Source organism: Erythrolamprus reginae, chromosome 2 (assembly GCF_031021105.1).
Source record: "Erythrolamprus reginae isolate rEryReg1 chromosome 2, rEryReg1.hap1, whole genome shotgun sequence".
Classification (NCBI taxonomy): domain Eukaryota; kingdom Metazoa; phylum Chordata; class Lepidosauria; order Squamata; family Dipsadidae; genus Erythrolamprus; species Erythrolamprus reginae.
The window spans coordinates 150,776,747-150,802,101 of NC_091951.1; the positions used below are offsets into that span (position 1 = coordinate 150,776,747).

General features: G+C 42.2%; 1 protein-coding gene across 3 annotated transcripts in view; it reads right to left on the reverse strand.

Moving 5' to 3' along the window:
* The window catches only part of ITGB4 (integrin subunit beta 4), a 78,025-nt gene that overhangs the window by 4,446 nt on the left and 48,224 nt on the right, over nucleotides 1–25,355 (reverse strand). Inside the window, exons 27-39 of one of the 3 annotated variants that reach the window (XM_070739891.1) lie at nucleotides 24,826–24,971; nucleotides 22,074–22,254; nucleotides 20,291–20,428; nucleotides 18,947–19,129; nucleotides 18,162–18,293; nucleotides 14,509–14,730; nucleotides 11,922–12,074; nucleotides 11,502–11,672; nucleotides 8,520–8,672; nucleotides 7,202–7,390; nucleotides 5,219–5,374; nucleotides 4,827–4,991; nucleotides 488–604 (exon numbers count right to left, since the gene is read on the reverse strand). In XM_070739891.1, the coding sequence (XP_070595992.1) occupies nucleotides 488–604; nucleotides 4,827–4,991; nucleotides 5,219–5,374; nucleotides 7,202–7,390; nucleotides 8,520–8,672; nucleotides 11,502–11,672; nucleotides 11,922–12,074; nucleotides 14,509–14,730; nucleotides 18,162–18,293; nucleotides 18,947–19,129; nucleotides 20,291–20,428; nucleotides 22,074–22,254; nucleotides 24,826–24,971 (2,106 nt within the window). The remainder of the gene's footprint in view (nucleotides 1–487; nucleotides 605–4,826; nucleotides 4,992–5,218; nucleotides 5,375–7,201; nucleotides 7,391–8,519; nucleotides 8,673–11,501; nucleotides 11,673–11,921; nucleotides 12,075–14,508; nucleotides 14,731–18,161; nucleotides 18,294–18,946; nucleotides 19,130–20,290; nucleotides 20,429–22,073; nucleotides 22,255–24,825; nucleotides 24,972–25,355) is intronic. The other 2 variants (XM_070739889.1, XM_070739890.1) reach the window with 2 other exon arrangements.

A 25,355-nucleotide genomic window follows, 5' to 3' on the forward strand; every position in this document is an offset into this window, starting at 1 on the left:
TTAGGCAGAACTCTCCATTTAATTTTTGTACAAAAAACATCAGTTCTTTAATTTAGAAATAACTGCTCTGGCACTGTTCCTGGTCTTAGCAGTGGTAGAAGAGTTTCCTAATACTATGAAAAGAATACATTACCATTCAATGAAGCTGTGTATAAAAAGGCTGTTCTGCCATTTTTCTAGCGGGGAAAATATATCTTTATTTTTCTTGAAGTAGAACGAAAGACAAGGAAAGTGGCATAAGGGCCCACATTCTCTTAATATTAGCATAAACATAACTTCAGGAGTAAACTGGATTCTCTTCCTCCCCGTTTAACTATTTCGAAAGAAAGATTTCAATCTTCCCCTTGTGATCCCAGAGTCTAGAGATTCAGGTTTGTTCTCCTCTGAGATGAATCCTAGATACTCGTCATTAATATTGTCCCAAAGGTCTCAGCGAGGTTATTGAAAATCAAGGCACCCCCTTATTTCTATCATTCCCTTTTGATACCTGCATATAAAGGATCCAGTAGGGAGTGAGTGATGCTCGTTTGGGTGTTGTATTCTGTAGGGAGATTGAAGACTTCCTCCCTGGTGAATTGATGGGTTCCATATTGAGAGAATACTCCTGAAGCAGAAAGGATGGAGGGGGAGGAGGGTGTTAATTCAATGCTTGGATATCTAATTCTCATTCCATCTAATTTTTTTTTTTTTAAATGAGCCTGAGAAGAAATGCAAGAAGGTGATGTCTTAAGTTAAAGCAGAACATTTCACTTAACCATGCAAAGCTCTATTCTGTTACTTATTTCCAGCTAATCTTCCTACATATTCAGTTCATTTATCATGTCTCTCTTTGAATTAAAACAGATGGATGATCTCTGGCGGGCCCGGGACAGGGGTTTATCCTCTGTCCTGGTGCTCCTCGACCTCTCAGCGGCTTTCGATACCATCGACCATGGTATCCTTCTGCACCGGCTGGAGGGGTTGGGGGTGGGAGGCACTGTTCTTCAGTGGTTCTCCTCCTACCTCTCTGGCCGGTCGCAGTTGGTGTTAGTGGGGGGTCAGAGGTCGACTCCTAGGTCTCTCCCTTGTGGGGTGCCTCAGGGGTCGCTCCTCTCCCCCCTGCTATTCAACATCTACATGAAACCGCTGGGCGAGATCATCCAAGGACATGGGGTGAGGTATCATCAATATGCGGATGATACCCAGCTTTATATCCACCCCATGCCCAGTCAACGAAGCGGTGGAAGTGATGTGCCGGTGCCTGGAGGCTGTTGGGGCCTGGATGGGTGTCAACAGACTCAAGCTCAACCCGGATAAGACGGAGTGGCTGTGGGTTTTGCCTCCCAAGGACAATCCCATCTGTCCGTCCATTACCCTGGGGGGGGAATTATTGACCCCCTCAGAGAGGGTCCGCAACTTGGGCATCCTCCTCGATCCACAGCTCACATTAGAAAAACATCTCTCAGCTGTGGCGAGGGGGGCGTTTGCCCAGGTTCGCCTGGTGCACCAGTTGCGGCCCTATCTGGACCGGGACTCATTACTCACAGTCACTCATGCCCTCATCACCTCGAGGTTCAACTACTGTAATGCTCTCTACATGGGGCTACCTTTGAAAAGTGTTCGGAAACTTCAGATCGTGCAGAATGCAGCTGCGAGAGCAGTCATGGGCTTACTTAGGTATGCCCATGTTTCACCATCACTCCACAGTCTGCATTGGTTGCCGATCAGTTTCCGGTCACAATTCAAAGTGTTGGTTATGACCTTTAAAGCCCTTCATGGCATTGGACCAGAATATCTCCGAGACCGCCTCCTGCCGCACGAATCCCAGCAACCGATCAGGTCCCACAGAGTGGGCCTTCTCCGGGTCCCGTCAACTAAACAATGTCGGTTGGCGGGCCCCAGGGGAAGAGCCTTCTCTGTGGCGGCACCGGCCCTCTGGAACCAACTCCCCCCGGAGATTAGAACTGCCCCTACTCTTCCTGCCTTCCGTAAACTCCTTAAAACCCACCTTTGCCATCAGGCATGGGGGAACTGAAACATCTTCCCCTGGGCATGTTTAATTTATATATGGTATGCTTGTGTGTATGTCTGTTAGTATATGGGGTCTTTTAAATCTTTTAATTTTAAATTTGTTAGATTATTTATGATTTGTTTCCATGTGTTGTGAGCCGCCCCGAGTCTTCGGAGAGGGGCGGCATACAAATCTAAGTAATAATAATAATAATAAAGATGACGACAGCTTCACATGCACAAATTTAATAATGAGGAGGACCCGATTTTAACACATCCATATTATCCTAACTTTGGATTTGGATGCCTTACTCACTTTAAGAACACATTTACCTGTGCATTTTAAAAAAAAAATCAAAAGACTTATACAGCTGCTTACATTGTAACAACAACTCTGGATAGTTCCGAAAATATTAAAAACAATCAGAATTACAAAGTCAATGAAAATTTCAAAAACACATGGAATCCAGGGATCAAAATTTTGCATATGATTAAGTACCATCAGCCTCATCCTATCCAATGTTTGCAAGAAGAGCCAGCATTTCCAGAACTAGAAGTTAAGTAGTATGTGGGACAGCCAGATCTCCGGGAGAAGAGTATTCCACACTACATTGGGAGCTGTAGGAAGACATACTTCCCTAGGCCCCACAAAAGAACAACATTTAAGGAAAGCAACCTGAAGGGTGCTCATCCCTGTCCTCCAGCCCAAAGCTAAGACCATTGAAATTTGGGGTTTTCATGTCTGATTGGAGTGTTTGTTAGAAGTGCAATCCTTAGAACTTCAGAGATGACTGAAGCAAAGCTTGAGGTTTCAGTTTTTATTGACCACTTCTTACTAATTCCAAGTGACACTAGTGATATAGAATCCTGGTGGACAAATACGTACTGTGCTCCAGCAGCCAAAAAATAAGCCAACACAATCCTAGGTTGCATTAACAGACAGAATCAAAATTACATGAAATACTAGTACCACTTTATAAAGCTCTAGTAAGGCCACACTTTGAATATTGCGTCCAGTTTTAGTCATGTAGGGATCCCAAAAGATACAGAAAGGAGGGGTGGTGGAGATTAAAGGATGAAGAATGGCTGCAGGAATTAGGATTGTCTAGTGAAAAGAAGGGCTGGGTGTGTCACGATAGCAGTGTCCCAATATTTAAGAGGCTGGCACAAAGAAGAGGAGGGTTATCCTATTTTCCAAGGACTAGAAGGCAAAATAAGAAGAAATTGATAGAAACTAATCCGGAAGAGAAGCAACTAATTAGAACTAATCAGGAATTTCCTAACAGCAAGAACAATCAGTGGAACGGCTTGCCTCCAGAAGTTGTGGGTGCTCCATCACTGAAGGCTTTTAAGAAGAGTCTGGGCAGGACTTGTCTGGAATGGTATAGTGCAGTGCTGGTGAACCTATGGCACACATGCCACAGTTGGCACACAAAGCCATACCTGAGGGCACGTGAGGTATTTCAGCTGATTTTCAGCCTTTTTGGCCATTTTTTGCTCTCCCCAGGCTTCAGGAAAGCCCCCTGAAGCCTGGGGATGACGAAAAATGACCCAACCGGAACTTCACTTGTGTGTTCACCCCCAGCCTCCTTTTCACTGACAGAGGTCTTCAGGAACTTCTTCGGCTTTGGACAGTTATAGCCAGGCCTCCCACACCTCATCCCATTTCTTCTGCATCTGGCAAGGTTTTTCTGAAAGCCTCTGCAGCCGATAAAAGAGTTACAGATCGATCTGGAGCTCTGTTATTGGCTACAAAGGTCTTTAGGAAAGCCTAAGTGTCGGAGGCCTGGTTGCAACTATCTAAAGGTAAGTAGTAGGGCAGCTCCACTGAAGGTACGTAGTAGGCAGTAATGGGCAGCCAAAATTTTTACTGCCATACTGTGGGTGTGGCTTATTTTGTGGGTGTGGCCTGATGGTCATGTGACTGGGTAGGAGTGGCTTGCCCACCATGTGACCAGGTGGTAGTGGCATGAACGATCATCATCGTTCAAGTGAACTGTTAAGTCCTCGATTTACAACGTCACCAGTGTCACTCTGGGGTGACAATTTGCTTCATGTTTCATGCGTTCTCCTTCCTGGGTCGCCCCCTGCCTCAGGCTGGGTAGCTAGGCGAATGGGTGCCGAACCGCTGTTGGGAAGAGAGGTGAGAGGAAAACGGCCCCCTGCAACTCCTGCCAGTGCCGGTCTCCCTGCCGCTTTCCAAGGAGGAGGATGGGAGGGTGGGATGTTCAGCTGGAGATTTATTTCCGACGGTGGAACTGTGTTCCACCCTGTCCTGCCTGCTGCCCACCCCTGGTAGTAGGGCAGCTCCACTGAAGGTAAATAGTAAGGCAGCTTCACAGTTCCAGTAAGACCTGTGCACATGTGCAGGGGGTAGGGGGGACAGCACAGAGGTTGTGCGCATAAGTGGACATTGCATTATGGGTGTAGGCACCTGCATGCACGCTATCAAGTGCACATTTTTGGCACCCGAGCCAAAACAGATTCACCATCCCTGATTGTGCAGGGGGTTGGATTAGAAGACCCCCAAGGTCCCTTCCAACTTTCTTATTCTGTTACTGTGCTGCTGGGGCATGCCATCCCTCCTTCTGTTGCTGGCAACTCACCTTTATGACCATTTCAGGTTAGGCAGCGGGAATCATTGGGCACCACCCATTAGCCCAATGAACACCGGACAAGACCAGAGCCAGAGCCAATAATTCCTATAATTTGTACTTTACAGTATGAAAAGAAAGAGTAATTGAATTCTGCATTTTTTACACCTCGGTTGACAACGTGCCCTTAACAGCACACCAGGAAGAACAGGTGATAGAAGTACTTTTGATGCCAAAGCCTACCTGCGTCTTGAGATTCAATGGTGATAATGCCCTCTCTTTCAGGGCCAAAGCCTTGAGTGGTCTTGGCTTGCACTTTGAACTTGTATGGAACATTTTCACTCAGGTAAGGCACTGTAAGGGTGGTCTCTGGGTTGTCTCCCTCCACATAGATAGTCCTGGGTTCCCCTGGGGAGAGAAAAATAAAAATAAGAGGTAGGAAACTTAAGGAATAATACATATTCACCCATACAGTCCCATCTCTTAGATGCTAGATGTTTCATTCCGGGTGATTGTGGATTATTTTATACACCTCCAAGCCATCTTACTCTCTTCCGCTAATTTGGGAAATGTTATATGTTGGCAGGGGAAGCTTTGCAACCGAAGTGGAATGTATTTCAAAAAGGCTGACATACCTTCACCCTGCAGAGTCTCACAAGAGACCATGTAGCCCAGAATTAAGCCATTGGGTTGGCGGGGTCTCTCCCAGCTTAGCTGAAGTGAGTCTGGACTCAATGCTGTGAATACTAGAGGTCCTGGGGCACTGGGTGTGCTCAGGGTAAATGGCGACCCTATCAAGGAAAGGAGAATGGTCAAGAGTTCTGTTAAGAAAAAAAAATCAAACCATTTGCAAGCAGAGACATAGCCATAAGTTTAAATATTTAGAGTTGTAAAATTGCATTTTTAAAAAATTATTTCTTCACCCACTTCACATAAACATCCATACATATTCCGTAAATTGTATCAAAACATACATAATTATACATTTCTATCCAATACACCATGAAATAAATATCCTAATTTTGCATCTTTTGTACTTTTATTGCTTGTCTGTTTTCCCTCTATATTTCAGACTACTCGCCTCCCTCTATCTCCCTCTCTTCTACCTACTTTCTCTCTCTTCCCCTTTCCTATTTCCCTCCTCCCTCTCTCCCTTTCTACTTCCTCTTCTTCTCTCTTGTCCCTTCCCTGAGTACATCTCCGAGTCTCCGGAGAGGGGCGGCATACAAATCTAATAAATAATAATAATAATAATAATAATAATAATAATAATAATAATAATAATCGTAATAAGAATCGTAATCCATTTTATGTTTGACAGATGAGCAACTCAAATCCCTAACTTCATTCCATCATCAGTGTTACTTTTAAACTTGTATCTTTTCCTTTATCCATCCATCCACCCACCCATCCAAGGAAGGGACCTTGGAGGTCTTTTAGTCCAACCCCCTGCTTAGGCAGGAAACCCTACACTACTTCAGACAGATGGTTATCCAACATCAGCTAAAAAACTTCCAGTGTTGGGGCATTCACAACTTCCAGAGGCAAGCTGTTCCACTGATCAACCATTCTGACTATCAGGAAATTAGTTCTAAGTTACTTCTCTCCTTGTTTAGTTTCTACCCATTGCTTCTTGTTCTACTCTCAGATGCTTTGGAGAATAGGTTGACTCCCCCTTTCTTGTGGCAACCTTTGAAATATTGGAACACTGCTATCATATCTTCCCTGGTTCTTCTTTTCATTAAAATAGCCATGCCCAGTTGCTGCAACAGTTCTTCATATGTTTTAGCCTCCAGCCCCCTAATCATCTTTGTCATTCTTCTCTGCACTTTTTCTAGAGTCTCAATATCCTTTTTGCATCATGGCAACCAAAACTGAATGCAATATTCCAAGTGTGGCCTTACCAAGGCCTTATAAAGTAGCATTAATACTTAATGGGATCTTGATTCTTTCTCTCTCTTAATGCACCCTAGAACTGTGTTGGCTTTTTTGGCAGCTGCTGCACACTTCTGGCTCATATTTAAAGGGTTGTCCACTTGGACTCCAAGATTCCTCTCACAGTTACTACTGTTGAGCAATGTACCACATATAGTGTACCTGTGTGTTTTGTTTTTCTTGCCTAAATTTAGAACCTTACTTTTTTCACCATTGAACTTCATTTTTTTGATAGTGCTCAATGTTCACGTTTGTCAAGATCCTTCTGTATTTTGCACCTATCTTCTGGAGTGTTGGCTATTCCTGCCAGTTTGGTGTCATCTGCAAACTCCACTGTCCAATTACTCCACTGTCAAGCTGAGTTGGGCCACTTTTTCTCTTCGTCTTGTTGTTGTTAATTGCAAAGTCATGTCCGACCCATCGTGACCCCATGGACAACATTCCTCCAGGTCTTCCTATTCTCTACCATCCTCTGGAATCCATCTCTTCACCTAAACCTATCTTAATTTTAAAATATGGATGTGACAGTCCCACTTTCCAAAATAAAGGTGGAATATGAATAATGACTACATGCATGGTTCTCATTTAGTTTAAACTCCTTCTCCTAATAGGTACAGCTGAAAATCAACATTTGGAAAAGTAGTAGCATATCCATGAAATTGTAAATATTTTAAAACGATTACCTGGCACGGGGCTGAGAGGGCTGCGTGGATCCACCTGAGACTCAATGGTTATCACACCTTCTCTTTCTGGACCCCATCCCTCATCACTTTGGGCCTTTACTTTAAAGACATAGGACTGGTTAGGTAATAGATCATCCACCACCACAGAGTTCTGCATTGGATTGGGAATTGTAAGTCTCTTTATTTCACCTAAGAAATAGGAGAAAAACCAGCTGTCATCCCACCAATTAAGATGATCAAAAACTGCAGATTAGGTACTGCTAGTGAATGTGGTAGGCTGAATGCTACAAGTCACATCTTGAAGCAACCATCAACACAAGAGCACGCAACAAATTCAAGCTTAATATTAATCGCTCCAAGCTTGACTGTAAAAAATATGACTTTAGCAATCGAGTTGTCGAAGCGTGGAACTCATTACCGGACTCAGTAGTGTCAACCTCTAACCCCCAACATTTCTCCCTTAGACTATCCACGATTGACCTCTCCAGGTTCCTAAGAGGTCAGTAAGGGGCGTACATAAGTGCACTAGCTGCCTTTCGTCCCCTGTCCAATTGTCTCTCCTTATCTCATATATCATATATCTTTTCTTCCTTTCATATATCTTCTCCTCTATTTTTATATCTTCTTTTTAAATATAATACTTCATGTCTATTCTCTTCAATATGTATTGTGTATTATTGGACAAAATAAATAAATAAAAATAAATAATTGTGAAAGTTTCTTCTTCATAGATGATGATGCCCTTCAGTTTAGTATAGAAGAAAAACTTGTGTCCTTGTCTCTTTTGTGATATGAAAATGAAAAGAAAACTAAACCTATTATTTGGGAATTAAGGATTTTACACATTTTGAATTTAGTGTTTTTCATCAGGACCCAAATTCACCCCTGTTCCAGTCAATCAGCTATCTTGGTTGATACATTAGGGGACATTATTCAACATATATTTTATTTATTTTTATTTTATTTATTTTATTTATTTATTTTGTCCAATACACAATGAGGGTTTTAGTGAGTATATATCAATATACACATAGTAAAATACAGAAATATTTATTTATTTATCAAATTTAGAAACCCCATTCTCCCCACAGACGGTCTATGAATGTTCTGCCCCTGTTGTGGTGTATGGAAATATTTGAAAAACATCAGGACAGGGAAGTTTGGAGACATATCTCAGCAATAAGAAACATGATTTGGGTGTGGTTCCATGTTATAAACCATGTTCTGATCGTTCTAGAATCTGATGCCTTTAGAGAGAACAGGGTTTTATGTATATATTTCCGATTCCCACTTTCACCACACAGAGAGCTTCACTGACCTCCATTGAGAAGCTGGTATTGCACACTGTATCCTTGTACTTCTTTATCACAGTGGGGTTCCTGCCAGCTGACTTTCAGGGAGGTTGGCCCCAGGGCAGAGAACACCAAGCGAGTGGGAGTGTCCGGAACATTCAGAAGCTGCATTCTACAATCTGAGCCAGATCGAAAAGAACAAGATTAGATCTGAAGGCAAGGAGAGGACAAAGTGCAATCTTCCGTATCAACACGAGACCTCCTTTTGTGTCAAAGAAGAACAAGCCAACAGTAAGCTGAAATGTTGAGGATGTAGAATTGAGGGGAACAACATGGCTGAAGAATCATTGGACAATGGACAAAAAGAGCATCTTGCATGGTAACATGGAAACAGGGAAAGAAGAGGAGAGTTGGTTTTGTCAGGGAAGCAATTCTTTATCTTGTCCCCAGGTCCTGGATCCCCAGAGCATGGCAAGGTTCCAGGTGGAGGTTAGATTAAACTCACCCACCTGACAAACTAGTGCCTAGCTGATCAGAACTTCATAGACATCTTCAGAGTCAGTGTGGTGACTTTGGCCTTCTGGGGCTGAGGAGGACAAAATGCATCCTGAACTGTTCATTTTGCAGAACCTCTTGTACTCTCTAAGCATGGTTGTTTGCTTGCAGATGTTTCATTACCCACTAGAGCAGTGTTTCCCAACCTTGGCAACTTGAAGATATCTGGACTTCAACTCCCAGAATTCCCCAGCCAGCATTCGCTGGCTGGGGAATTCTGGGAGTTGAAGTCCAAATATCTTCAAGTTGCCAAGGTTGGGAAACACTGCACTAGATAACATCATTAATGTGAGTGAGTGTGGGGCTTTGCTTCTTTTAATAAACAATAGCTTGCCCTGACAGTTTGGGTTGGGATGTAATTACTTGATTGGTGATTAATTGATTAGAACATCATTTTCTGCCTGATTGTTTGTCTTGTGTTGATTTCTGCTTATCTGAATACGGGCTGTTGGAGAGTACGGGTTCTAGTCTTTTTGTTTCCTGCCCTAGGTTTTTTACTGCTTTTTTGGAATGGTGTGTAAATATGATTTATTTCTGTGAGTCTATTTGTCTCAACATCTTAGGAATTCCCTGGCATTTTTCAATTTGGCTTAGTTTATGAAGTTAATACTTTTCCAGTTGAAAGTGGTTGAGTTTGGCTACGTGTTGTGAGATTAAAGTGTTCTTGTCATGTCTTTCTACTGCTAGTTGATTTTTGTGCATGTGTTTGTGGATGTAGTCTTCTGCCAGTCTGTCCTACAAAGTGGCTTTTACAAACCTTGCATTGTAAATGACTCCTGCTTTTTTCCTTTTTGTTTGTTTTTCCCTAATGCTATTTAGAATGGAAAAGTAACAAATACAGTGATACCTTGTCTTACAAACTTAATTGGTTCCGGGACGAGGTTCTTAAGGTGAAAAGTTTGTAAGACGAAACAATGTTTCCCATAGGAATCAATGGAAAAGCAATTAATGCGTGCAAGCCCAAAATTCACCCCTTTTGCCAGCCGAAGCGCCCGTTTTTGCGATGCTGGGATTCCCCTGAGGCTCCCCTCCATGGGAAACCCCACCTCCTGACTTCTGTGTTTTTGTGATGCTGCAGGGGAATCCCAGCATCGCAAAAACAAGCGCTTCGCTGGCAATGGAAGTCTGGAGGTGGGGTTTCCCAGCGAAGGGAGCATCAGTGAAATCGCAGCATCGCAAAAACACCAAAGTCCTCGAAACCCCATCTCCAGACCTCTGTGTTTTTGCAATGCTGCGATTTCACTGAGGCTTCCCTCGTTGGGAAACCTCATCTACGGACTTCCATTGCCAGCGAAGCGCCCATTTTTGCGCTGCTGGGATTCCCCTGCAGCATCACAGAAACACGGAAGTCAGGAGGTGGGGTTTCCCATGGAGGGGAGCCTCAGGGGAATCCCAACAGTGCAAAAAAGGGTGCTTCGCTGGCAACGGAAGTCCGGAGGCGGGGTATCCCGCCGGCGGCAGTGGGTTTGTAAGGTGAAAATAGTTTGTAAGAAGAGGCAAAAAAATCTTAAACCCCTGGTTTGTATCTCCAAAAGTTTGTATGACGAGGGGTTTGTAAGACAAGGTATCACTGTATAGCCGTAATGGTAGTTGTTTTGCACTCTTGAGAAGTGGAAGACAACATTATACAGCAATTATTACCTGAACTGTAGCAATTCTTAGAGTGCCTCTCTTAGGAGACATAGAATTGCTTTCCATGCAGCTCGAGCCAACCCACCGACTTTTACTCATCTTAATGTATTTAGGCAGAGAAATTAGAGGGGAAAAGCTCCTAAAGCATTTAGCTTCCTCCTTAAAAGAATAGGCTCATCTGGCCAGACAATTCCTTCCTTTTGTAGAATAAGTTTCCCCCTCTTCCAAATGTTTGTTTTGGATGCAAGCAAGGTGCTTTCTTTTCTATAGAGGACAAGGTAGTTTCAAAACCAGAGGAAATAGCTGTAAATATAAGGTTGTGAGCTGTAATAAATATAGACCACGAACCTCAACAACCCCTTAAGCCAGTGTTTCCCAACTTTGGCAACTGGAAGAGATCTGGACTTCAACTCCCAGAATTCCCCAGCCAGTGTTGGAAGGTTGTCAAGGTTGGAAAACACTGCCTTAAGCTATATAAATATGTTCTAAGAGAAACACATTGTAATATTTGCCTGTTAGGACCTTGGCAAATGGACATGGTGTCGTAGAAAAATTGCAGATTGTTAAAGGATATTGCCTGAGCACTAACTCCTTTGAGTGTGTAATAAAATAACTAAAGCGATGTTGTTAGAACATGAAAGCCATCAAAATGAAAGAGATGGGAGGTTAGAAGGTAGGGCAAATTAGCACATGCACAGAAGCAGATCCACAAGCAAAGCCACTTGAAGGAACTTAACGTCAACAAATTAGCAGCTTATGAGATGAATCACTGGAACAAAGAGTCTTGCAGTTGTTCAGCCATGCTATGCCATTTGCTATACCTAAGTATTTGGAAATCCAAGAGGGACCATCAGTCATGACTATTGAATCCCGAGCATCACTGCTGCCAGAGTAACCCATCACATTTGCCCTCCTAAAGCCCACATCCTGCGGGATCTGGGGTATCCTTCTAGTTTCTTCATATGTGGGAGGGAAAACGTTCCTGGATGGGTCTAAAGGACATGCCAAAACAGAGAGAGAGAAAGACACACCGTTGAAAGTAGCAGAAAAGATTGCAGCACCAACACCAGGCACAGTGACTTGAAGGAATAGCCTGAGGAAGAAAGAATATTTTTTTTCTATCTAATGCTAACTGGCGTGAAAGTGGGAGAGAGAAAGAGCTCAACTAACTGGAATCACCTTCTGATAGAACACCAAACATTCTCAAATCACTAACAGATTAGCGCACGTTAGTCACCTACCATGTCCAGACACCGTGGTGGTATATTCTCTTGTTAGCGATGAGTTTCCGATTACTCTTCTCTCGTGGTATACATGTGGACTTAGATGATTTCGGGTTAAACTTCCACTACCAGCAGGGAATGCAACATCCAGTCGACCGTTCATCAGGTGTTCTGGAAATTATTTAATTTGCTGCAGTTAGCATCTGTAACCAGGGACTGTGGATATGCATCTCAGCCAAGTTAATTAATATGAGATTTGACCATTAAGATATCTTAGAATGCCTGGGCTCGCGGTCTGTGCTAAGTCAAAATGTGGTTTAATTTTTACTTAGTGAACCCAAACACTATAGTTCATATATCAAGGTTCATGGCAGCATGCTCTGTGAAATCAGTCAACTGTGGTTTCATTAACCAATCCAAGTTTAAATTAAAGAAATGGTTCAGTGAGATATGTGAATTCAAAGTTTCTAGTTTCAACATGCAACCAAGTGTCTCCAATATATTGATTTAATTTGTATTATTTCCAACCAGATATGTTGGTTGCAGATTAATGAGATTCAAAGCTGAACAAACCTGAAGAGCCTCAGTTTGGGAAACATTGGCTGGCTTTATTCTGCTTATCTATAAAGTGCATTCTGGAGCTCCATAAGAACCAACATCCCTTATGTTGCATTAATTAAACCCACAATGCACAACAAAACATCAATATTAGAATTAAATACATGGCATTGGACCAGAGTACCTCCGGAACCGCCTGCTACTGCATGAATCCCAGCGACCAATAAGGTCCCACAGAGTTGGCCTTCTCCGGGTCCCGTTGACTAAACAATGTTGTCTAGCGGGCCCCAGGGGAAGAGCCTTCTCTGTGGCGGCCCCGGCCCTCTGGAATCAACTCCCCCCAGAGATTAGAACTGTTCCCACCCTCCTCGTCTTCCGTAAACTACTCAAGACCCACCTATACCGCCAGGCATGGGGGATTTGAGACATTCTTTCCCCCGGGATCCTTATAATTTATGTTTGGTATGTATGTGCTGTTTGGTTTTTTAATTATGATAGGGTTTTTAGTTATTTTTAATATTAGATTTGTGCCATTATAATATTGTTTTTATCATTGTTGTGAGCCGCCCCGAGTCTTCGGAGAGGGGCGGCATACAAATCTAATAAATTGAATTGAATTGAATCAAATAGACTGATAGGACCAATAGGAAAAGAGCAATGGTTGATTAGATCAGAAGGTGGCTTCATGAATGCCAAATGATATGCCAAATACTAAAGGACATGATATTCAAGTAATGCTATATTTTTCAAAAAAAGAAAGCATTATTACTACTATTATTAATCCACTTTAAAACAAGCAATCATTGGAAAAGACAAGACGTGACTATAATTGCTAGCAATTTTAGAGCATTCATTAAGTTCCTGTAAGATTAATATAGTCAAATGTCTGTCTGAATAGTTCAAGACCCTTCATATATTCAGAGGCATTATATATACTGGAACCATATATTAAAAACAAGCAGTTTGGCTAGTCATCTCCCCCCCCCCCCCTCTGTTTTCCAGTTCTTCAGTCAACTCTGTTAACCACTATTGGAAATAATGAAGGCAAGATGAAGAGATATTCTTAAATGAATTACAGAAAAGGCTACGGGGAAGGCATTAGTTCTGTCTCAACAATTCTAAGAATGTACTGAATTTTTTAACAGATTTTGGAATCATTGGCTGATTACACAATGTAATCAGCCATTTGGCATTATTCAGATATTTAGGGCAACAGGTTCCACCAAGGAGTAGCTGTCACATGAAGTAGCTGGAACATACTAGGATTGTGAAAGTTCACCAAGTTTAGTATGCTGAAGAAAATCATAGTTATGAGATTGTTGTGGCAGATAACACTATTGTCCTATGCTAACAAGATTCCAGATGGAAGGAGGGGGCTTCTAAATACTGCAGGGGGGGAAGTTTCCTTCAGGTATATTTGATTTGGGGGGATGAAAGCCAGCAATGAAAAAGCCTGAAGGAAATAATGCATCTGTCTTTTTGACCACAATTTCCCCCCCTCTATTTTCACTTCTATCAAGTACCTGGCAGGAAAGGAATTCATATGTCTGAATTGATTGTTTTCAGAAGATTTTTGAAATTAGCTTGTGAGCTACATGAAACATAGAAACATAGAAGATTGACAGCAGAAAAAGACCTCAGGGTCCATCTAGTCTGCCCTTGTACTATTTCCTGTATTTTATCGTAGGATGGATATATGTTTATCCCAGGCATGTTTAAATTCAGTTACTGTGGATTTACCAACCACGTCTGCTGGAAGTTTGTTCCAAGCATCTACTACTCTGAAATATGCAACGAGTGTCCCAAAAGAATCCCCTCTCTTTGCATTTCCATTCTGTTTCATTCATTTCCATGCCTAGGATAGCCCTGGCCTTGGTACTAAATAACCAAAACACAAGCAGAATCCATTACAAATGTTAAACGCATCATGCTATCAACATGTCCTTGCAGCTTGTAGAGGGGTAGCATGAAGAAATTATATTCCAGGGCCCTGGAGTAGGATGAGACATCATGGTTACTGGGAGGGAAGAAGACGGCCATCCTTCACCTGGTTGGGGCTGAGAAGTCCCACTCCTTGGTAGTCTGCTGCTGCTTGCATCACTGTCCACTGGCTCAGAGGGGGTACTACCCTCGTGGAGGAGACCCTCTGTGTCCGAGGAAAAGCAACTGCTGTCCGAGTAACGAGGGATCAGTTCTACTGGGAGTCTCCAGGTGATGTGACGAAGGTCCAGCTCGTCCCCCAGCAGCTGCACATATTTCCATCCAGAGCCTTTTGGAACAAGTGAAGGACTTGCGTTGGCATAGTCAGAGGAGTGGAGGAACGCCACGAGGGTTACAAAGCAGCCGGTCCATCACTTGCAAATTACCTGCAAACCGGCCTTAGTGTCTACTAAGTGTCATACTCAAGGACTCTTGTAGCCCTGAAAAGAGTCTGCTACATATGCACCGTATTTGTGCTCAGATTATGAATGGAAAGTGGAGACCCGAGCAGGAACCGTAAGGCCCACTTTCTGATTCTTGCCAATCGTAGTAAAGTTATGCCATCCCATCTTTAAAAATGGTATCTAGAATCAGTAGATTATAGGACCAGAAGTGACCTTCCTTTACCCTCTTAATTTAATAAATATAACATTTAATAAATATAAGATCAGGTTCTTCAAAACCCTTGACTGCATGGAAATTATTGTAACCACCCCTCCAGCAATCAGTGTTCGATGTCATAAAATTATAACTATGACTTGTGGATGGGCTAAAGAGGCAGTTTCATTTCAGCTGAAGACAATGCAATTTTCTAATATCTGTAGTATCTGAAGTGGCTTGTTCTCAAATATGTATACTGTACACTGAACATGAATAATTAAGCGATAAATGAAGAGGAGCCAGCTGCTTCATAGAAGATTATTTCCATAGCTGAATATAAAAAAGGCTGAAGGAACAGCTAAAATGGGAAGAGACAACCAAGGTAATACTTCTACAGAAGGAAGGAACTATCGCTCTACAGCAGTCAGACAAGATCCAGAAAGAACAAATTATTTAAGGAGAGCCAGACAGTTGAGGGCGAGGGTGGAGACTACATTCTTTGAACAGTAGAATCCAGGAATCGGGTAACAGGAAATTTTGCTATTTGATCTTTGAAAACTGAGCCAATTCTTTACCTGTCCTTAACACATCCTAATGTGGGAAATATTTTAACATAATATAACTGATTATTTTAGGTAACAATTATTATAATATTTTATTAGGTATTATCACCAAGATATTTCACTTTAAAAATACACAATATTTCCATGATCTACATTTCTCTTGAATTATTGACATTGCACCTTGACTCAAATAAATCACAATATGGAATCCATAGATAGAAGCATTATATCTGCCTTTGTTCAAAAGCTTTGAAAAATATTTCGTGGCAAGGGGTAAAACAGGGTAATTTTCAGAAGTAGGCCTTGGTCATGACTGAAAATGATTAAGAAATGGAACTACGTGCTGAACCAAACCCAAATGTAACGTACAATGTGCTTGAAACTTCTTTTAAAGAAATATGTCATATGCCTAAATACAACAACTTACAAACTGGTTCTCATGTATACTTTGTTTATCTGACCCTCAAAAAGGCAATAATTTAGAAACTCTTATGACAGGCAGTGTCCTTTTCTATCTACTACCCAGGTCAAAATGCATAAATTACTAGACTACAGGGGCCCATGTCTTAAATGGTATGGATTGATGAGATTAAAAACTGGTTTACCAACATAAGGTCTTCACTTCTGGTGTAGATAATGGGACTTTGTTGTTGATGATGATGATGATAATAATAATAATAATAATAATGATAATAATAATAATAATAATAATAATAATAATAATAATAATAATTTATTAGATTTGTATGCTGCCCCTCTCGGAAGACTTTGGGTGGCTGACAACAATTTTTAAAGTTTTTTTTATCCTGGTTTCAGTTATTATTGGTTTTAGAAGGCATATTTTGGTTTTTGGATTTGTACTACCTCAACCACTGATACCAGTTAACCAGGAAATGGGAAACTAAAAAACCCTTTAAAAATGATGAAATACTTAATTGTGATGACCTCTAAGCTGCAACTTTTATTCCTGAAAGATAGATGGCAAAGGCATTTAACAAGTCCCAGTGGTTTGACAGTGAACTTGTGCCATGGCTCTTGGGATTAGATACAGGTGATTGTTTGCTATTTTGCTAAATTAGAGGGAAAAGTAGAAAAACAATTTACAGTCATGTTTTGTCATCAGGGGTTCATAAACCACCAAACAGAAAACTTCCACTTCAAAAGTATGTGATTGGATATTCTGAACTATGAAACCTCCACACAAAGCATTCCTCAGATTTTGTTTTTTTAGAGAGGCTAATAGATTCCAAGGGAAAGCACAGGTCAAGTCTAGCACACTAATTTCTTGATATATCTGAGTGCCTAGATTATAGTACAGTGATACCTTGTCTTACAAACTTAATTGGTTCCGGGATGAGGTTCTTAAGGTGAAAAGTTTGTAAGATGAAACAATGTTTCCCATAGGAATAAATGGAAAAGCGATTAATGCGTGCAAGCCCAAAATTCACCCTTTGCCAGCTGAAGCGCCCGTTTTTGTGCTGCTGGGATTCCCCTGAAGCTCCCCTCCATGGGAAACCCCACTTCTGGAATTCCGTTGCCAGTGAAGCACCCGTTTTTGCGCTGCTGGGATTCCCCTGCTGTGATTTCCCTGCAGCATCACAAAAACACAGAAGTCCGGAGGGGTGGTTTCCCATGGAGGGGAGCCTCAGGGAAAGCCCAACAGCGCAAAAATGGGTGCTTCACTGGCAATAGAAGTCCTGAGGTGGGGCATCCCAGCAGTGGCGGTGGGTTTGTAAGGTGAAAATAGTTCGTAAGAAGAGGCAAAAAAATCTTAAACCCCGGGTTTGTATCTCGAAAAGTTTGTTTGACGAGGCGTTTGTAAGATGAGGTATCACTTTACTTTGGAATTTATTTATTCATTTATTTGTTTTTTAGTCCAGAAGGTGCTGTTAAATAGGTTGGACCTGATAACTTAAATGAACTTTTCATTTCTATTTTTCTTGGCTTTCCATTTTTTTTAGAACTTCGGTAAGCAATAATACTAACTCTGCCTTAATGGCAATAGCAATAGCACTTACTTATATATCACTTCCCAATGCTTTACAGTCCTCTCTAAGCAATTTACAGAGTCAACCTATTGCCCCCCAAAATCTGGGTCCTCATTTTACCCCCCTCAGAAGGATGGAAGGCTGAGTCAACCTTCAACCTGGTGGGATTTGATTTGCCAATTGCAGGCAGCAGGTAGGCAGCAGAAATAGCCTGCAGTACTGTAGTCTAATCCAGTGTTTCCCAACCTTGGCAACTTGAAAATATTTGGACTTCAACTCCCAGAATTCCCCAGCCAGAAAATGCTGGCTGGGGAATTCTGGGAGTTGAAGTCCAGATATCTTCAAGTTGCTAAGGGTGGGAAACACTGGTCTAACCATTGTGCCACCACAGCTTAAGGTATGTTTGCTTCTAAATAATAGGAAAAATATTTGCTAGCTTGTTAATATGGTGCTCTGCATGTTCGAGTTGTTTTGTATTTCCCTGGCATATACATTTTCTGTTATATCTGTACATCATTAAAAAATGGTCACCGAACATTTTTTGCAAGCTGTAATGAAGCATACTATACCAGAGTCATCTGAGACGCTGGGATGCTTGCTACCAGCTGGTGAACGCAAGACATCTGTGCTGTACATTAGAAAGCTGTCATAGTCTTCTCTTCCTTGTGCATCTATGATTGGTATATCAGGAATGATAGGAACTGCAAAAAAAAGAGAAAGAAAGAAAGAAAAGAAGGAAGGAAGGAAGGAATGAACAAAGGAAGCAGAGAAAGAAAGAGAAAGAAAGAAAAGAAGGAAGGAACGAAGAAAGCAGAGAAAGAAAGAGAAAGAAAGAAAGAAGAGAAAGAAAAGAGAAAGAGAAAGAAAGAAAAAGAAAAGAAAGAAAGAAAGAAAAAAAGAAAGAAGAAATATGCATTAAATTTTTTGATACATTCAAACATAATGAATCCCAACCATATTTTAAATCAAGGCTCTGTTTGATATGAGACATAGTTCACCAGAGAAAACTATCAGGATTGAAGGTCTTTGATGTAAAAATATGCAAGTTAGGATAACAATACTGAAATATGGTGGAATATTATGATACATTTAGCATATACTATTAAAAGTAAGAATATTAATAAACAGTTTGATCCTTGCTACCAGTGGTATCACATAAAACAGAGAATATATGCCACAAGGTATAGTTGTCTAAATGCAGACTATAATACTGATTATAAAACATCTACACAATAGAAGCAGAAACTCAAAAGAATATTGATTAACAATGCTGCATTAGTTCAAGTCCTAAACAAACATTCTGTATAGTAGAAGCTTGACCATACACATTTGAAAAGCTATGATAAAAACTTACTGGACATAGGACGTTTTGGCTGTGTAGCCAAGTTAATTGTAGCTTCTCTTTCTGGCCCCCATCCAGCTCCATTCTTGGCCTTCACTGTATAACGATAGGGCTGTGATTCCCGTAAATTTTCAATCAGAACCATCCGCTTCTTATGTTCCTCCACCAAGACTTTTTTTACGGGGCCAATGGGTCCTGAAAATATATATACGTATGTAATTTTAGTATATATTTGGTCACTTTTCCTTTTCAGCCCAGCCAGCTTTCCTGTTTAAGAGGGGATTCATGGTCCCTTGGTTTCTAGGCCAGTCCTTTTACTACTGAATCAAATGGACTCTCAATGTTGTACTGGTTTGGCAAAATCAATCGAATGTTCTCTTTTCAACAAACAAAAGGTTTTATGTGAAGAAATAAGCGCCAGGGTAAGGCAGCCAATATATCCTGTCAAAGTGGCAATCTATATCTTACAAAATTGGATATCCTGAAGTACCAGCAAGAACTGTGCCCCCCCCCCTAACTGGACTGTTTTTCATTCCATGCATTCAACTGTTTCCACACTATTTGATAGTTCCCACAGTACGTAGACTTCTCTCATTCAATGGTATCTCCTCTTTGTAATATCCTTTTTAATTTATTGCTTTACAAAGAGATTTGGGCTCAAAGACAGAACCAGGAAAGTTGCAAAACATGGGCTGCAAAATAAACTGCAATAAGAATGTAGGGTCCAAATTGGGTTGGTTACCTGACCAGAGGTTTTGTCTTCTGAGATTTCGGACTTGTGCTGGTGGAGCCTATCTTCAAGGAACATCTCTCTGGTTAGAGAAACTAGACCAGGGGTCCCCAAACTTGGCAACTTTAAGATTTGTGGACTTCAACTGCCAGAATTCTCCAGCCAGCTAGCTGGAGAATTCTGGGAGTTGAAGTCCACAAGTCTTAAAGTTGCTTAAAAGACCTCTGGGCTAGAGAGAAATTCCCTGAAGATAGGCCCCAGGATGAGTCAGAAAGATCAGAAGACAAAACGTCTGATCCCAGTAACCGACCCAGATTGGATCCTACCACATAATCCTGAGCCACATATATCCCCCTTTATTTGTACAATAAGACTGTTCAAGCTTCACGCAAAGACCAATCCATTGTATTCAACCTGTGGAGAGATGCTGTACTTCCCGTCATAACCAATTGGGGGTTTTATAGTCTGCACTTTGGATTGACAGTTTTTATATCATAAATTTCAAGTGCAATGGCCTCCGTGGATGCCTTCTAAATGTATGCTATTGAAATACTACCATGGAGATATTGAGCAAATTAGCCAAGAAACGTGATTTTATAAGGATAGCCCACATATTTCATGCTTACTGTTTTCCTCGTTGACGAGTCCATAGCTGACCTCATAAGCTGTGATCATGCCATTTGTTTCTGCAGGCTCAGCCCAGCTCAGCTGCGTCACAGTGGAGGAGATGACATTGAAGGCCAAGCGCCCAGGCTCACTGGGAACTACAGAGACGAAATGCAGAAACAATTGTGTGTAACAACTAACACGTAAGTAGAGATGTTTGAATGCATTTGAATGCATTGAGGGGTTAGCTACCTGTAGCTGGAAATACCATAAGAGCTATATAATACAATAATTTAAAATCAGATGCCCTGAAAATCAACCAAGTGCTTAATTCAGGAGCCTTTTCAATAAACTGCTCCTCATATGAATTCTAAATTTAAAATCTGGAGTTTGATGGATAAGTGTATATTAATATTATATACTAGTAAAGGGTCTGGATGGGTGTCAACAGACTCAGGCTCAATCCGGATAAGACGGAGTGGCTGTGGGTTCTGCCTCCCAAGGACAATTCCATCTGTCCGTCCATAACCCTGGGGGGGGAATTATTGACCCCCTCAGAGAGAGTCCGCAACTTGGGCGTCCTCCTCGATCCACAGCTCACATTAGAGAAACATCTTTCAGCTGTGACGAGGGGGGTGTTTGCCCAGGTTCGCCTGGTGCACCAGTTGCGGCCCTATCTGGACCGGGAGTCACTGCTCACAGTCACTCATGCCCTCATCACCTCGAGGTTCGACTACTGTAATGCTCTCTACATGGGGCTACCTTTGAAGAGTGTTCGAAAACTTCAGATCGTGCAGAATGCAGCTGCAAGAGCAATCATGGGCTTCCCAAGGCATGCCCATGTTACTCCAACACTCCGCAGTCTGCGTTGGTTGCCAATCAATTTCCGGTCACAATTCAAAGTGTTGGTTATGACCTATAAAGCCCTTCATGGCATCAGACCAGAATATCTCCGGGACCGCCTTCTGACGCATGAATCCCAGCGACCGGTTAGGTCCCACAGAGTTGGCCTTCTCCAGGTCCCGTCAATTAAACAATGTCATTTGGCGGGACCCAGGAGAAGAGCCTTCTCTGTGGTGGCCCCGACCCTCTGGAACCAGCTCCCCCAATCATACAAACAAGCATACCATGTATAAATTCTATAAGCCTAGGGGGAAGGGAAAAAATTTCAATTCCCCCATGCCTGACGACAGAGGTGGGTTTTAAGGAGCTTGCGAAAGGCAAGGAGGGTGGGGGCAACTTTGATATCTGGGGGGAGCTGGTTCCAGAGGGTCGGGGCCGCCACAGAGAAGGCTCTTCTCCTGGGTCCCGCCCAATGACATTGTTTAGTCGATGGGACCCGGAGAAGGACAACTCTGTGGGACCTAACCGGTCACTGGGATTCGTGCGGCAGAAGGCGGTCCCAGAGATATTCTGGTCCGATGCCATGAAGGGCTTTATAGGTCATAACCAACACTTTGAATTGTGACCGGAAATTGATCGGCAACCAATGTAGGCTGCGGAGTGTTGGTGTAACATGGGCATGCCTTGGGAAGCCCATGATTGCTCTCGCAGCTGCATTCTGCACGATCTGAAGTTTCCGAACACTTTTCAAAGGTAGCCCCATTAATTAATTCCAATTTAAAACTCTGGTTATTTCAACATTATCTTCCTGACTAGTGCCTAGAGAAGTTTTGAACTTCTCTACCCAATTCATCTGAATATGATTCATGACTATGCTAAAGCTTGATGGATTAGGCTTGAAGAAAAGAGTCCTTAGGCAGCCCATTATTTTCTATCAAACTCTGTGGTATGTGACCTTACCTTCCTCGAGTGTTCGACAGTGGACCACCTTAGAAAACGGCCCTTCGCCCATGGCATTATAGGCACAGGATTGCATTTCATAGTCACAGTAGGGGTACAGGTTGGTCAGCTCTGCTGAAGGTACTTTGGAATCAAACAGATGAGCCTCTGATTCAGGATCTCCTTGGATCCAATATTTCACCTGCAGTCCAAAGAGAAAGATTTTCCCTTTTAAAACTTTGCACGAGTGGCCAAGAAGTATTTACCATCACATAATCAAAAGTTAAATGGTGGAAATTCTCATTCACAAATGTTGCTATCCCTAAATTAATAGAATAAAGCCAGAACTCTGCAATGCAATTCCATAGTTTTCCTGTTCAAAAATGGTCACCTAACATCAAAAACTTCATCAAAAAAGCACAACAAAGAACATTCTTTCTGCACCAACTCAGGAAGCTCAAACTGCCCAAGGAGCTGCTGATACAGTTCTACAGAGGAATCATTGAGTCTGTCATCTGCACCTCTATAACTGTCTGGTTTGGTTCTACAACCCAACAAGACCGACACAGACTTCAGAGGACATGGATACTGCATGAGTCAAAAAGAGGGCTGTGAAAACATTTGCTGACCCCTCGCATCCTGGACACAAAATGTTTCAACTCCTACCCTCAAAATTATGCTATAGACAGGGATGGGCCTTAAACCGGAATGCCGGGAATGCCGTTCCAGTGACAGAAATGGAGCACGTAGCTTCACTTCATTGCCACCTGGCATGCATGTGCCGTGCATGCGCAACCGCTGTGATTCTGGTAAAAAATACCATTTTTTGCTGCCGCGCATGCGTAGAAGCAAAGAAACAGGCAATTTTTGCTGCCGAAAGGGGATTTTGGCTGCTGCATATGCGCAGCAGCCAAATATCGCTGCTGCGCCTAGAGCAGTAGTTGGGACCAGCAGCAAAAGCGGATTGTCCAAGCTACAGCCACGTGGCCTGTTCTTTAATATGCTGGGCCGCAGGAGAGATGCCTGCAGTGCGGGAGAGCACAGAGCAGAGCACGCGGCCAGAGCTCGGGGCCACCCGGCCTGCTCCCTTCTTCTCACTGCCCTTGCCGGAGCTAAGCACTAGAGTGAGCAACATAAGGGCCAGGCAGGCCACTTGTGGTGGAGCCACGACGGACTGCACGGTGGAGTGGTGGGGTGGGCAGGTGGGACAGGCTGCTCACGGTAGAGCTGCTGCTCATGGCAGGATGAGCGGCAGGGCAAGCAGGGGCGCTAGCGGCGGTGAGCGGTGTGGCTGGACAAGCGGCAGGACAAGCAGTGGTTAGGGGAACCGAACAAGCAGGCAAGCGGGTGGAGCTGCGTTGCCACTCGTGACGGAGCCACCACAAGCGGCAAGGGGAAGTGGGTGGGCGGACAGGAGCAGACAAGCGGATCAGCCACAAGTGGCAGAGCTGCCATGAGTGGCACAATGGGGTGAGTGGCAGCTGTCTTACTTGTTGGAAGCATGGGTGCATCATCATGTAAGATTCGGCTCCTGTCCATGTGCAGAAGCCGAATCCTGAGCTGGCCTTGTGCGCATGCCAGGCACATGCACACTCCCGCGCTCCTGGCCTGTTTCGGTAAAGCCGGGAATGGTGGCTCACCACTGGCTATATAGAGCACTGTACACCAAGATAACTAGACACAAGAACAATTTCCCCCCGAACGCCATCACTTTGCCCAAACAAATAATTCCCTCACCACTGTCCAACTATTCACTACGGCTACATCACTGTTACTATTAGTCTTCTCATCGTTCCTATCACCCATCTGCTCCCACTTATGACTATATGACTGTAACGTGTTGCTTGTATCCTTATGATTTATATTAATATTGATTGTTTCCTGATTGCTTATTTGTACCCTATGACAATCCTTAAGTGTTGTACTTCATGATTCTTGACAAATGTATCTTTTCTTTTATGAACACTGAGAGCATAGGCACCGAAGACAAAGTTCTCATTGCCATGCACTCAAAACCAGGCTTGGGCTTATTATCAAGGGATGTCTTATGGGGGGAGGGAACAGGGTAAGTATTTAATTTCTGACTTTCCTCTCATTTGCAATACCTATTGGCTAAAAGTTTAGAAATCATATCTTAAGTGTCTGTATTTTTCTTGCTTGCACAGCAATGCAGGTTTTTTTCTTTCTTTTTTTTGACTTTTTTTAAAAAAAATTCTTAATTTTACAAATGTGACATACAAGACAAAAAAAAAACATACATAAAAACATATATATACAACATTTGGGAAATGAAAGTCCCCCCCTTTTTTTTGGATATTTGATCAGAGAATTACACTTCTTTTACATAATATTAATTTTTGAATTCTTTTATTTGACCTGTTGCTTTGCATAAATTTTTATTTATTTATTTCTTTTAGCCAATCATAAAATTTTGCCCATGTTTTATAGTAATCTGATTCTTCTTTTCCCTCTAATCTTTTGGATAGCCTGTCCATCTCCGCATAGTCTAGTATTTTTTTAATTATTATGTTTTCTTCCAGTATTTTATCTGTTTTCCACTGTTGGGCATATACTATTCTGGCAGCTGTTAGTATATGTCTAACTAGGTATCTTACTTCTTTTTCTATTTTTTTTATTAAAAATACCCAATAAATATAATAGCAATGCAGGGTTTTTTTCATGAGTCTTGACTTTAGCACATGGGACAAGCAAAGAGTGTGCGTCCTTCCATACAAAGCAGTCTCACATGTCTTTAGTGCTTTACTTTCCATACCTTGTACCCTGCTGGTTTTCCTGGTGGAGGCAACCAATTGAAGCGGATCTTCCTAGAGCTTAAAGCCTGTGCATTTGGATTCAGAGGTGCGACCAGAATGCCTCTAGAAGAAGAGAGAAACTGAACGTCTGACGATGATACATTATCTGGAAGGAGAAAAAAAAGGAGAGGAAATTACACTACTTCATAAACAACTAAAAAAGAATAAGTCAAATGGTAAAGGATTAAGACATGTTGTAAACTGGAAGAAGCTCAAGTTACTTCTCGGCCACACATCTGTAAGTGGTAAGAAAAAACTGGGGATAAGAAGAGTTAAGTGGTATTAAAAACAAGCCACATTCTCAGGCTAATATCTCCCAGGGATACTAGATATTCTAATAAAAGGCTGTTGCTAGTTCTTTTACACTTTTGCACAATATTTAACATTTCAAGCCTTTCAAAGAAAAAGCGTACTTCACAGAAGAAGAATACATCTCTGTATATGTTTTTTTTTAAGATGAAATGTGGGTAGCCTGTATCATTATAAGGGA